The sequence below is a fragment of the Pempheris klunzingeri genome, chromosome 12, assembly GCF_042242105.1.
Source record: "Pempheris klunzingeri isolate RE-2024b chromosome 12, fPemKlu1.hap1, whole genome shotgun sequence".
Classification (NCBI taxonomy): Eukaryota; Metazoa; Chordata; class Actinopteri; order Acropomatiformes; family Pempheridae; genus Pempheris; species Pempheris klunzingeri.
The window spans coordinates 3,597,501-3,611,532 of record NC_092023.1 but is presented as its reverse complement, the minus strand read 5'-3'; the positions used below and the strand labels follow the sequence as shown (position 1 = coordinate 3,611,532).

The 14,032-nt window shown below is 40.9% G+C and overlaps 2 protein-coding genes across 4 annotated transcripts in view; both read left to right on the top strand.

Moving 5' to 3' along the window:
• The first annotated feature begins 1,992 nt into the window (after window positions 1–1,992).
• On the top strand, window positions 1,993–11,551 carry agpat5 (1-acylglycerol-3-phosphate O-acyltransferase 5 (lysophosphatidic acid acyltransferase, epsilon)). Its single transcript, XM_070840555.1, has 8 exons — window positions 1,993–2,212; window positions 2,675–2,744; window positions 2,834–2,949; window positions 3,059–3,148; window positions 3,940–4,030; window positions 5,163–5,324; window positions 8,451–8,574; window positions 9,465–11,551. Exons 1-8 carry the CDS (start codon window positions 1,994–1,996, stop codon window positions 9,688–9,690), a joined length of 1,098 nt encoding a protein of 365 aa, XP_070696656.1. The 5' UTR covers window position 1,993; the 3' UTR covers window positions 9,691–11,551.
• Window positions 11,552–12,390: 839 nt separating this feature from the next.
• tmem14a (transmembrane protein 14A) overlaps window positions 12,391–14,032 on the top strand; it is a 2,577-nt gene continuing 935 nt past the window's right edge. The window contains exons 1-2 of one of the 3 annotated variants that reach the window (XM_070840556.1): window positions 12,391–12,443; window positions 13,940–14,022. In XM_070840556.1, coding sequence (XP_070696657.1) covers window positions 13,947–14,022 — 76 coding nt within the window. In that variant the 5' untranslated portion in view covers window positions 12,391–12,443; window positions 13,940–13,946. Of the gene's footprint in view, window positions 12,444–12,472; window positions 12,527–13,539; window positions 13,564–13,939; window positions 14,023–14,032 lie in introns of those variants that run through there. The other 2 variants (XM_070840557.1, XM_070840558.1) reach the window with 2 other exon arrangements.

Genomic DNA, 14,032 nt, shown 5'->3' with positions numbered 1-14,032 from the left:
AAATCAGTTTTTATTGAACAAAGATTTGTTTAACTGTGTCTGAAGAGTAGTGCCCTTTTGAGGATAACGACTTGACGCTGAAAAGGACAAACCGCAGCGGAGTGATGGATCGATCCGTCAAACGTGTTGTCAGAGTCCACTCAGCAGTGTCACTGGGTGACAGACGACAAATGAACAAGCTGATGCATCACAGCTTCCAGTCGCACTTGTCAGTCATGTTTAAGCAGCAGGGATGGAAAGTAATAAATGTACACAGATATTGTGAAACCACACTGATGCAAACTTTGAAAAAACAAATGTGTCAAATACACTGTTGCTTCTATTTCTGAAGTATTTAATCCCGTAGTAGTATCACAGGTTCATGAAGTAGAATGTCCAAAATGTAAAACTACCAAACAGTATAGGACAGCAATTTGCCATTAGTTTTTGGTTGTAACATTTACTGACCTCTTTGTCTTTGCACTCAACCTTTGGAGCCACTTCACACACACACACACACACACACACACACACACTAATCCCCCACTTATAAAAAAAAGTGATTAAAATCAAGCCCCTTTCAACGCAATAACACACACTGAAATTGAACCTTCCTGTCTCCAGAGTCTGATTATCCATCATAAAGCCAAGCCAAGTAAAATAAATATGTATATCAGTATTTTTACTCCAGGTTAGCACAATATGGCTGATAGCACACTGAACTACACCCTCTGTAGTCTCCCCACCCTCAGTGCAAACATTACTAAGTCATATCTAACTATGTCAGATTAAGTTCCTTTTCATTAGATATTATTATTATTATTATTTTAATTAAAGTGTTGATCACACACACTCTTGCTTTGGCATTGTTTTAGGTCTATCACAAGGAATCCACCACTGAAGTTATACTATACTACTGCTGATCATTTTCTAAAGCATATAAGGAAATTTAAATACTTTAATGTGTTTCCATTTCTCCAAATTTGCCTCATAAAGGTGGAGAAAGATGTTTTAAACATGTCAGACACTTCTCTTGTGTGCAAAGGTTCATTCTTGACCTTTAAACAAGAGGCGCAATCTAATAGCAAAGGTCCTCTGGTGTTATTTCAAAACCTTTCTGTTACATTTCTTGGTCTTCCTCCGTCATCATGTGCCATACATAAATGGCTGGTTGTTTGTGTAGATGGTTCCTGTCTAATAAAAGTGGTCTGAAGCGAGAAAAAGCGGCACACTGTGTTATTTATGAGGAAAATGTGACAAAATCGAGGTTTAATTTGCAGGATACAAAAAAATTGAAAAAGTGTTATGTTCCTTTAATAAATACTCACTCTCCTATTGGCTGACCGCTGCTACGTCACTCGACCAATCAGCTTCGCCGTTGTTGGAGGGTGTCATTACGTAGGGAGGCGTGTGTGACATTTGCAGCAAGGAGCTAGTTTGTGAAGCGCTAGCCGGATAAAGATGATGAAGGGAAGGAAATAGAAATTATTCTAAGCTTTTAACATTCGCGCCAGCCTGTCGGTCACTGCGCCCACATTAGAGACGACAGTTTATATCAAATGCAGCGTTTGGTAACTCTTCCTGTGTGGTTTAGACGCGTTAACTAGTTAGCTAACGCTTCCTCTTAACTTACACAGAAAATGCACGGAGTTCGGCTAGAGGTGATGATCTGGTTTGCTCCTCTGAGATGCTGATGCTCACCAGATGACTGCACTGTATTTCTCTGCTGCAGAAATGGATGGACGTTAGCGCTTAAGCCGACTCCGCTAGCTGCGTTTTGCACACAAGGTTAAAATTAGCTTTAGCCAGCTAGCTGCTCTCTCTCTCCCCTCTTGCTGCAGCTTTGTCACTTTCTTATGCTGACTTGTCAGGCCAGGTGTGCTGAAAGTAGGCCAGGTGTGGTGGTGGTGGTGGTGGTGGTGGGGGGGGATAGGTAGGGTGCACTGTGTGTAGTTCTGTCTACTTCAGGGATTTTTCTTTTTTTTTTTTAGTTAGTGGAGGCTGTGGTGGGATCATGCTGCTCTCTCTGGTTGTGCACACTTACTCGCTGCGGTACTGGTTTCCAGCCACGGTCATGCTGGGGACAGCCCCAGCTTACCTGCTGTCATGGGGGGCTTGGCGATTACTTTCAGCTGTCTTACCAGCGAGAATGTATCATAAGTTGGACGACCGGCTGTACTGCATCTATCAGAGTATGGTCCTGTTCTTCTTTGAGAACTACACAGGAGTTGAGGTGAGTGATCCTTCACTTACTGCATGCAAACCTGAGGCTGATAGTGTGGGTCACCATGTGTGGGGCCAGTATTTCCATGCAGAGCAGTGCATTTTTGCAGAATTCCTTATTTGCTGGAACTGTTATAATATTAAAATGTGAAGTGAAGCCAAACAAGTGCGTCTGAGAAACACATTTTTGCTAAACAAGATGCACAGCAAGGTGTGAAAATCTGCATTCTTGTGCACTTGAGCTTCCGCTCCTTGTGCCGTTGTCATGCCTTGTCTGCCTTCCAGCTGCTAAACCGTCAACTTTGATGTGGTGTGATTTGTGCAAACTGCCTTCGCTCGAGCACCAACTGGAGCCCTGTTGGGTTTATTGAAAAGCTGCAGTCAGTATTAGTTTAGTTTGAACTAGAACTGGAAGAGTCCATTGCATTTACCATTTTCCTGCAGTCTAATATCTTAACCTGCTTCTTTATAGATTGTTATATACGGAGATATACCAAAGAGCAAAGAGAACGTGATCTACCTGTCTAATCACCAGTGCACAGGTAACACACTGGAATATCCTGCTTTAAAATGCTTTCTGGAGCACAGGTTGGAGTAAATATCTAATCTCTGCTAATGATTTTCCGTGCAGCTGACTGGATCATCGCCGACATGCTCGCCATCAGGCAGAGCGCCCTCGGCCATGTCCGCTACGTCCTTAAAGATGGACTCAAGTGGCTCCCGCTGTACGGATGGTACTTCTCTCAGGTAATGCAACTGAGTGAGTATTTGAATGTCATCCTGTAAATTACAGATGCAGATTGAATTTGATTCGCTCCCCAACTGCTGCTCTCATCAGATCGCCTTTCTCTTTCAGCACGGAGGAGCCTACGTGAAACGAAGTGCAAAGTTCAACGAGAAGGCAATGAAGAAGAAGCTCCTCACTCAGACTCAATCTGGAGCACCGGTGAGTAGAGACTATCTTTAGGTCCAGCCTACATTCACATACATACTCCTGATTATTGTTTTTTAAACTTTCACCACTTAAATTCACTTCACAAATTCCTTCTTAAATGACTCGTTAATTAGGATGTCGACATGAGCTTTGTGTTAAGAAAACATCAGATGACGCCATGAAATGAATAATCAGATATTTTATGCAGGAAGGTTCAATTGCAGTGTTTGTTACTGTGTTGAAAGGGCTTGTTTTTAATCACTATTTTGGATTTAACTGCGGGGGATTAGTGGCGCGCGTGCGTGTGTTAGTCGGACATGAGCCGAAACACTATGAATGCTCTGTTGTGAAGTTCAGTGGTGAAAGTTAAAGCAAATATAATCAGTTTCCATGTATTCATTGAAGTTATGAAGCATTTTATGAGCTGCTGTATTGTGATTTGGCGTAAAAGCCTTTACATCTTAAAGATAATATAGATTCATCGAGTTCTTGTGCTGAATAACATTTTCAGAAAGGATCAACTTTCTGGTGGGTGTTGATTTTAGATCAAACGCAGTAAAATGGGTGAAAGAAGACGAGATTCCTGAGGAGCAGGTTGAGTCTAAATCATCAGAAACTCCCACTTTTCAGCTCAGTCTGCTAATTTAAATGAATGAGGAGAAGAAAACTGTACGTCAGGGTTTCTTCTAAACATAATAAGTTCTCCTTTCCTTGTTTAATAAATATCAGGTGTTCCCTTTTGGCCAGAGCAGTAAGAACAAACACTGAAGACGCTTTTATGCTGTGTGTTTTTCTCCCCACAGATGTACCTTGTCATCTTCCCAGAAGGAACTCGGTATAATCCAGAGCTCAAGAGCGTTATCGCTGACAGTCAGGCTTTTGCCATGAAAGAAGGTACTGACACGATGGCAGCCGTTCACTGCTGTACCGCTGCACACTAACTCAGCACAGCCCACTCAGTCTGTCAAACGGCTGACTAAGTTCTGCTGTGTGACCTGTGGTCGCTCTTGCAAGTTTGACCAGTTTGACCAGTGAGCATCACATGCACACACATTCATGAAATCCTTACAAAGCAGTATTAGAATTATGTTATTTAAAAGTACAGAAGTGTATAACAAAGTGAAAATTACATAAAACTGGAACAACACTTACTGGGAATGTGCAAGAAGGTAAACTCCTTTTTTTTTTTTTTTTTTTTGGAAAAGCAATTATATCAGTCTTGTGGACAAATTTGTTAAAGCTTTAATTAGTAGAGCTTCATAATCAGAAAAACTGTTATCTTAATCTCCACCAACACTGGGGTGGAGCCAGGCGTTGGTCAGCTTTCATCAAAACGGCTTAATAAATACTCCAGCTGGTGTTCGCTCCAAGTTTTGTGGAATAAATGGGCTCGCTGACGGTGGATCAGAGAGAGTTTGTGTCTGACCACCACTGAAGAGAGTCAGTGTGAGGTTATTGTCGCACCATAAGGAAGTGAAATTGATTTAAATGGTGATTATGTATAGCTTCTATCTATCTATCTATCTATATAGTGGTTTCACAGCTAGATGAATCTGCTGCATCAGTGTGATTATTGTGGCGCGGAGGTCGGCTCACAAACTGCATCCACTCTGCAGAGATTAAACCTATCTCTGGACCACAGCTCTGAACATCACCTTCCCCCATTAATCCAAATAAATCGCTCTGGAGAGCCGACATGTGCACATGACATTATCTGCTATTAGTGAGGTATTAGTGAGCGGAGGATGGTGCCACATCGGCACAGGAGCAGAGCGGTAACTGACCTAAACACAAGCGTTCACATAGAATCACTGTGTTTTTAAATCATATCTTTAATATTATGTCTATATTTTTATTTTTTATTTTTGAAAGGCCAGCAGGACGCCCCAGTAGTTTGGTTTTTAGTGACACTTTTATCATGATAAGCTAATGCTTCATGTAGGCTGGCATTCTCCATATTCCCAGTGTTAGTATAAGCTTTATGTAATCTGATTAAATAAAGAATGTATTTCCGTCCTCTCCGTAGGATTGGCCGTTCTGAAGCACACTCTCACGCCCAGAATGAAGGCGTCTCACATAGCCATCAGTACAATGAAGGGCCACCTGGACGCCGTGTATGACGTCACGGTGGCCTACGAGGGAACGCTGAAATCCTCCGGCCACAGAAAACCTGCCCCATCAATGCCAGGTAAGCAGGACTCCCAGCTCTTTCAACCGCTTCCTTCATTTAACTTTAATCTCCCAGCGAGATCTCTGCCTGGATATCTCATCTCGGTGGGCAAAAAAATGCTAATTTATAGAAGATGTAAACACGCACGCTGCAAACACACATCAAGAGGAGTTAGCCAGCTGTAAATAAGATAAACAGTAATAGTAATGGTGGCGTACAGCAGCTGTTTAAACACAGATCAGACCTGCGATTATAACCTGACATACTGCACAATGCATCGTTTCTTTTTTGTCCTTGTGTATGTATTTATTTGTGCTTTAATATTGTCACATGCTCTGTTTCTATTCTTATGACCCGCTGAGGGACTCCGCATGTAAATTAGCATGCCTGCTAACTATAAGACTGTCGTGCTCCCTGTCAAATAAGAAAGTAAATAAATAAGAAAATGTCTGGACGAATGAACGCAGGCAGGGTCGAAGCAGTTTGAGTCCAGGACGATCTGTCCTGCTCTTTTCCTGTTGGAGTTTCCACAGTAGCAGACAGTGAGATGGAGAAAACAACATTGATCCAGCTGCTGCCTCAGATTTAATTTAAACCAGGCACTGAAATGTGACCTGCATGTGGAAACATATGTGGATAAGGACGCTCTCGTGGATCTGAGTGTGGGGTCTGAGTGTTTTGACCACGCTTGTTACACACATGAAGGCTGAAGTTAAAATATTATTCAACTCTAAAATTGTCGGTGTAACCTTCCCATGCAGCGGCTTTAAAAAGTTCACACCTGATTACAATAAAGCAATGCATGTTAAAGCAGGAGGTGTGATTTGGAGATGAAAGTAACTTGAACACCAGATTTAAACAGCGTTACAGCCTCTGTTCTCTGTTAATCGCTGTGTTCATAGACACACAGGCGCTGTATTGTCGATCTGCGTGCTCCCCCACCCCCCCTCAGCGATTAATCACATCGCAAACATCACCTATTAACAGCCGCAGCTTCCTGTAAACAACACGACTCTGTGTTTTGGATTTTTTGATTATTCTGTGTTCCCAGTTGTTCTCCATGTGCTGTTTGAATGTTTAAAAAAAAAAAAACAATAAAAACATCCCGTTTCAGGAATAAACATCGACGTGTTTCTAGCGAACAGAACAGAGAGGATTGAAAAGCATTCCTGTCTTCACGCACTTCCTGGTCTCATGCGGTGAAGGTGACTTTAGTCATTTCACAAGGAGGTGGAGGTGGAAGTGACTCGAGGCTGCGCTCACACTGCTTTTTTTTAGTCGTTCGTGTGGTTTCTGTTTCACATTTATGTCTCATGAGTACGACCAGTTTAAATCATTTCACCCAGCTGTGATCGTACAGCACTTAAATACTTAAATACTTAAACACGTAACAGGAAATGAGGATTCAATATTTATGCAACATCCTTTAACTGATTGTTGGACATGTTAACAACCAATCATTTAAAAAAAAAAGTAGCTGATTAGAAATTTGAGCAATAAATTTAAAACATATAATCTAGATTATGATAATAAAATAACGACGCTGCTTTTGAACGAAAACTTTAAAAACACTGAAAGTTGCAAATTATCCTTTTTTTTTTTTTTTAATCTATACGTTATTCCCGACAGTGGACAGATAATTGATCAGACTCCGGGCGGCTCTTTGTTTTTGGCATGTGATTGATCCCTTTCAGTCCTTGGAGAGCTGATTCTGATCAATGAAGGTCTGCAGCTCAGCTTTTCAGCCCTGTTTCCTATAATCTATTAAGTTACTCACCTACTTCAGACTACACACAAGCCAGCGCCTGTGTAATGCTACATAATGTGTTTTTTAATGCGTACGAGTGTTTTTTATTTGTATTTTTTTATTTTTCTAATCTTATTTTGTCCAGAAATCTTCTGTTCAGATCAGAATTGCTTGTTGATTTGTCTCCACATTATCGGCTCCTGTTGCGTCAGCTGTTAATCAGTCCAACGAATGAGCTCAGTTTTAAACGGCGACTGTTTTAACGTTCTCGCTTTATTTTGTTTTAGGAGAGTAAACATGTTAAACATCTGATTTTTAGTCTGAGAAAACAAAAACAGATCTTCAGTAGATTCTGCATTCGGTATTTTTATCTTAATGTGTCGATGGAAATATTGACATTGGCAATGATGGTTCTGTATCTCAGTGTCAATGTTGAAAAATGTCGTATTGATTGATAATTCAGTAAATTCACAGGCAGGATAACAAGTGATGTAACATTCAGTGTATCAGTGAACGGGCTCCCTGCAGCTGTTTGGGCTCTTTGTGTGCAGGCTGACTCCAGATATTAAAGGTTCCTACTCTCAGATTTTCAGCTTTGCTAGAGTTTATTAAATGGATTTAGACCAGGGGGCCGTTGTTTGTCGCTATGCAGCAAAGAATTGATCTCCTTCATTAACACACACGACCTGCGGCGGAGGCTCGGCTTTCTTTTCACAGGCTCTGCGTTGATTTATTTCTCTGTAAAAGAAAACGAGGAGGTAAACGGTGTTCTTGCAAACATAAATCACGTGTTTGTGCGGCTCCGTCCACACTTTTTCATTGAGTTGTTCAATAAAGTGGCACAAATTGTGTCTGAAGGTCGATTTTTATTTATTTATTCTTTGAGTCTGTGCAGCAGCTGGTTGAGGAGCTGTCTCTCCACCAGCTGAGCAATCTTTCGCTGCGGACTTCGATCAAGTTTCCTCTTTTGGCCGCAGTGCCAGGTTTCCTGATAATATTGCATGTTGTGGAAACAGGAACTTGAGGGTCTCTGGGGACACGCATGTAGCCTTGAGCGTTCACACTTGGTAACATTTTTATTTCTGACCTTCTCAGACACTTTGCTTGTCTGCCTCTGCTTCCACAGTGTGAAATATTAAACATTCAGCAGAAAGTCTGAATATTCAGTGTATTACTGTTGTGACTTTTCTACATTTACACTTGACTTGATTTCGATTTGACCTCATTTTATTATCAGATCTGCTTTATGAGTCTGAGAACTGCCTGAATGAAGGAATCACAGCAGCTCCTCCATCAGTGTCACCTCGTGTTGATTTTAAGTGCTCACTCTACGTGCCGTGTCGCTGAAAGGCTTTTCCTGTTTTTGTTTAGTCTCTTTATTTTTTTGTGTTTGACAGAATTCCTGTGCAAAGAATGTCCCCGAGTCCACATACACTTCGACCGCGTGGACATAAAGGAAATTCCTACAGAGCCACTGTTCTTCCGCAGGTGGCTGCACGAGCGGTTCGAAATCAAGGACCGGTAAGTGTGTGTGGGTGGGTGGAACAATTAATCATGTTGAAATTGCATGTTATCCGTTCAATAAGTGACCTGCAGTGAGGTTTTTAGATGTTTTGGCACCAGTTTCAAGCACAGATACACATCTCAGAAAGAAAAAATAATAAAATAATCGTCCAGCTTATTCTGGAAATCAGATTATGTGTTAAGTTCCCTTCAGTCGTAGAGCCACAACAAGCGGCTGAACTGCCCAAAGAAGAATTAATCTGTTTCACGTGGAAACAATAACCAAACAAGAGTGTTCGGGTGCTGAGAAGGAATCTGAATTTCAGGTTTGGAGGTTGTTTTCCAACCAAAATATGAGTCTGTCTTGCTCTGGAGTTCTTTGTGGCAGCAGTCTTTTAGACACAAGAGAAGCATGAAGGCCATGCTCTACATGTTATTTCAATAAAATACAAATGAGCTCGTTTTGTTTGCCAAGTATTATTAATCGCCTCTGAAAGTTGAATCATTACGGGCTGAATGGCTGCTGGATGAATCTGCAGCTGTTATTTTTAGGTCTTTTTTTTGTCTTTACAGCCTCTCGAATGTCAACATTTGCTGCTTTTTCTTCAGTCTGACAGTTAACTACCTTTTCTTTTTTAATATATATATATATAAGATTTGGGCTTTAGGAAATTGTGATGGGCATTTTTATCCACACATGAAACTATGTCAAAAGAAAGTTGTAAACATCCTCTGACACTGACCAGATCAGCCAAACCACAAAACGCCCCGATGACATTTAGGTGCTTTTTTTTGGGGCTTTTTTTTGCTGTAAAAATCCTTTTTTTTTATGTTTTGTTTTGCTTTGCGGTTTCTTTTGTGCTCATTTTTAAGCTGAATTCCTCTGAGAGTTATCTGTCTTTTCAAAGGCTGCTGACGGATTTCTACGAGTCGAAGGATGCAGACAAAGTATGCAGGTTCCCCGGGGAAGGCAAACACTCTCCTCTGAACCTCTCCAAAACCCTCCCGTCGGTGGTTATCTTGGGGGGGCTGACGCTGCCGTTGCTTCTGACGGAGAGCGGCAGGAAACTGTACGTGAGGACCTGGGTGTACGGGACGCTGCTGGGCTGGCTGTGGGTGAACGCTTTTCCCTAACGAACGGGCCAGAGGCTGCCGCGACGAGACACGCAAACGCCATGGAGGGACGGTGCCATTTTCCTGTGTCACAGCAACACAAGGTGTGTTCCAGATGCAGAGCGATGTCTGACGGAGGCTCAAAGATTTATCCCACGTGTGCGGCTCGCTGTCGACCGTGAGCCGAACGGAGATGCAGAGGCACGTTAAGCTTTTTGTGCTACTTGGATTTGCAGCCTGAAATGATGAGAAAACATGAGTTGATCTGATTAAAAGTATTAATATTCTCCAAAAAAACAAAAAAAAAAAAATACCCCTTGAATCTCTATTATGAAATTAAAATAACTATATACTGACCTTTTTAAAATTAACTCCCTCTTTCATCAGATTTAGCCAGATTAGTATTCTTGCATGCCCACTTTTCCATCAAACATTGGCCACTTTTAAAGCTCTTACATGATGTTTATTTATGAGGAAACACGTGTAACGATCAGATGTAACCGATACAGTGCTCGAGCCTGCAGATGATGGGTTAGTTAATTATAAGTGCACTGGCTCATTGGCGTTGGTTGTAATGTTGTCCGTCGTGTTTGCCAAGTCTCATGTCAGGAGGATTATGCACTTTGCTCATTTAAAGTGATGTTTTTACATTAGTAGAACAGAATGAGTAGCATGCAGTCCTCTACAGGGTCTCATGAACATGAAACCAGCTGCAAATAGTCACATTTACATCACTTTGTTTTATACTGATACTGAATGTAGCCGTATAAACATATTCATATATGCAAATATGAGAGTAAATGTGTGTGTTTTTTTATTTCCAACACCCAAAAAATTAGATTTTACTAATATTAATATCCTTAAAAATATAATCTATTGTACATTTTTGAGCAAAAAGGCTTTGTGAGGCTCATATGGAGGAATGCATGTGAAGAGTGAAAATGTTCTGCCAATGTAAACTGTTGCTTTAACGTTAAAATGCCGATCATTGCCAAAACCTGGCGTATTTGCCACGATGTTCTACAAATGTTTTAAGTTGAGCAATACTTGTTTTAATGCCAGCCTGGATGACAGCAGAGGAACTTCATGTCTGTTTTTTTTGTGTATATTTTGGCTTAAATTCATAATAATTTGATTTTTTCTTGTAATGGTTTATTCACAGTTCCATAAGTTTTATATGTTTTTGTTACTTTGAATACGATGTTACAGCTCATGTGAAAGTATCGACCCAGCAAAAAGCTGACAAAGCCATGTTAACGGTATATCACAGGATCCTGTGCACTCAAAGCCATTTGTATTATAGTTATCACCGTATTGTGAAATGCACTGTATGTCCGTTGTTGTTGTTGTTGTTTACTGTAATGAAACCATTGCATTTTCCACAAGTCACTTTACATATTTGCCGTCTGGTCTTCCTCTAGAGTCTCTAGTATGTTTTCCTCATGTTGATGGTACAGTAATTTTCATGGTTTTTACATGTCGCTCCAATACCTCACTTGAATAATCCTCCCTTGTTCTTAAATGACCCTTGTCAGCCATTTTATAGTCATTTTTATCTTGACAAGATCAGACTGTAACTCATCAGGAAACTCTACGTAGACAGTATTTAATGCCAACGGATTTTGGAAATGTGTGCCTTCTCTTCGGCGGAGTTGGTCCTCTCACAGTGGGGCCACAGCGGCTCTTTTCCACCGGGTGACTGCATGCTCACTGCAGCATGTGGTCACGTTGTCTACAGCTCATAGTGGCTTATTTTGCTCCAAGAATGCATTGATTTACACTTTTCGAGGACTATTATTAAATGATGAAACCTTTAAATGTGCGTAAGTTCTGGAGACGGGGATCAGAGTGAAATAAAGTGGTTTTCTTTGGGGATGGTCAACTTTCCTCTCTGTTCTCTTAATGTCCTGAAAGCATGATCATTATTAAGACTTGAGCTGCCAGAGGGACTTCACATCCACATTAAGAAGAATTCACACAGCAGCCAACCAGTACTACTATATTAGAATAACACTACCTTTACCTGGAGTTAATGTCATTTGTGGTAACTTACAAATAAGATTTTAAATAATTAAGGTCTTAAAACTAGAGTTTGACACACAAAAATAATACAGGAGGTACCTCTGTTTCTTAAATTTGCTTTAAAAATCAAATGCATGATGAATCTTTTTTTCAGCATCACCTAAATTTTGGATGTTTGGAGTCCTATTCCAATTACAACTACCCACCCTGTGGACGACTTGTGCTTCACAGAGAAGGTGAGATTTCCAAAATCTCTTATGCTCCTTCCACCAAGGTGTTGTAGCTACTTTTTGTGAAGTGGATCTGACAATCACTACAAATTAGATTATAGAAAATTATACATTTTGGTAGAAACGAGGAATTCTGGCTTTCTGGATGTAATATTTACGTGAGAGACATACTTTTACAGAATCATTTATTTGAGAGTTATTTATTATTATATAGTATAGTCAATATAATATAGTTATTAATTAATCAAAACATTAAGTGTACCATAAACAAATAAAAAATGCAAGTGAACACATCGCACAGATAGTATTTAAAATTTTAAATTTATTTGGGGGCAAAAATACATCCACATACCTACATTGGTACCCTGACACACTACTTTCCCACTTTATGACAAGTCCGTGAACACAGCGCGAACAAACCGGCGCATGCGTATTGCGGTTTGTGGGCGGTAACACGGAAGTGCAGTCACCAGTTTCAAGGCATCGTTTCTAAGTGTTGCTGCGCACTCGTTTGGACTCAAGGTATGCAGGACACCAATCAAAGAGCAGTAAAACGATAATAAGATAACAATACGTGCCTCGTGTTGAGTAAAATATATATGAATGTGCGTTTACATCCGTTTGTTTGAACGCTTCCTGTGTGGTTTTATACTTTGATCTCTGTTTGTGTCACAGCGGCATCTAGAGGCCCTTCAGACACACTGACAGCAGGGGGCAGAGTGCCAGCAAGCAGCGCTCTGTTCAGGGTTTAAGAAGAGATAAGCTTTGTTATTCATAGTCTGAGTTCAACATAAACACCAAACACACCTGATAGCTCTTTTCAAATAACGATAGTGAGCAGTAACTTTCTTTGTGTGTGAGGTGAGACTGCCATCATCCCATCATTTACCCCCTTTTCTCCTCATCATCTAACTCAACCTTCAGTCTTTGTTGTTGATTTGTCGGGCAGGTGTGAATCCTCCCTGAAGGCCTCTCGATGTTTTACCTGTTTAAAAAAAGCTCCACGTCAATCTGGTTACATCCCAGTTATAGATGTAGATATTAGAGAAATGTGTTGCTAGATTAGACACTTTGGTGTCCTGGATCTCCGAGAGTTTTTCCCTGTAGTTGTCTGAAACTGTCGTTCTTTCCTGTGGTGTGCCTCAGGGTTGTATCTTGGGTCCTATATTATTTTTTTTTTTGCTTTGTATTTACTTCCTATAGGACATATTATCAGCAAACCTGAAGGTATCTCGTACCACTGATGCGCTGATGCAAGTCTCCAACAAACCTGTTTTTCTTAGCTGTTTGACTTCTATTAACGACTAGATGACTGCCAACTTTTTAAAGCTTAACACGAATATGACTCAATCAGTCAACATTGCTTCAGGGTTACTCACCGATTAAGGTCCCGTTCTCCAGCTGGCCTATCAAATCTCATAAATCTGTATGCACTTTGATTGACTGATTAGATCAAATCATTATGTGTTTCTTCCATTTAAGGCCAGACGGCTGCAGCTCTCCTTTCACCTGCCACAGCAAGTCGTCATTGGACCTTCTATATTATAACGGTTGTTGATCAGGTCGAGCAGGATGATTCACTCCACACCCGTCTTATCCTATTTACTATTGGCTCCCCAACAAGTTCAGGATTCCTTTTAAGGTTCTTGTCTTCGCATATACAGCCCTTGTGTGTTCATTGACCTGAGCGCCTCTCTGACCTGCTTCATGTTCACAGCAGCAGGGCTCTCGGCCATCCCTCGACTAAAAACCATGACTGTGTCTTTAATGTGGAGACACAGAGGAGCTCTCTACCTGTAGTAGTACGATCTGTGGTCTCTATTGACGCTTTTAAAAAGCAGCTCAAGTCTCTTTTTTTGTCAAACTGGCCTTTGTCTCGCCCCTCGCTGTCCAGTGTTTGGTGTAATTCAGTGTTTTTAAGACCTCTTGATGTTGTTTACTCTTACTGCTTTATGGTCTTGAACAGCTCTTCCTCTCCTAAAACACTGCGTGACCTCACTTCCTCACTGTATTTCCAGCTCTGTGATGGCACTGGACTGGATTGGATTCAGCTATGCCGCAGCCATCGCCTTTGGAGGATTTATGGGATATAAGAGAAAAGGTTGAAAGTT

Excerpts from the sequence above, each read along its gene's own strand:
- agpat5 (XM_070840555.1), top strand. The coding sequence starts at position 1,994 with ATGCTGCTCTCTCTGGTTGTGCACACTTACTCGCTGCGGTACTGGTTT. Across the intron at positions 2,213-2,674 it reads AGAACTACACAGGAGTTGAG|ATTGTTATATACGGAGATAT; the intron begins GTGAGTGATCCT and ends GCTTCTTTATAG. Across the intron at positions 8,575-9,464 it reads CGGTTCGAAATCAAGGACCG|GCTGCTGACGGATTTCTACG; the intron begins GTAAGTGTGTGT and ends GTCTTTTCAAAG.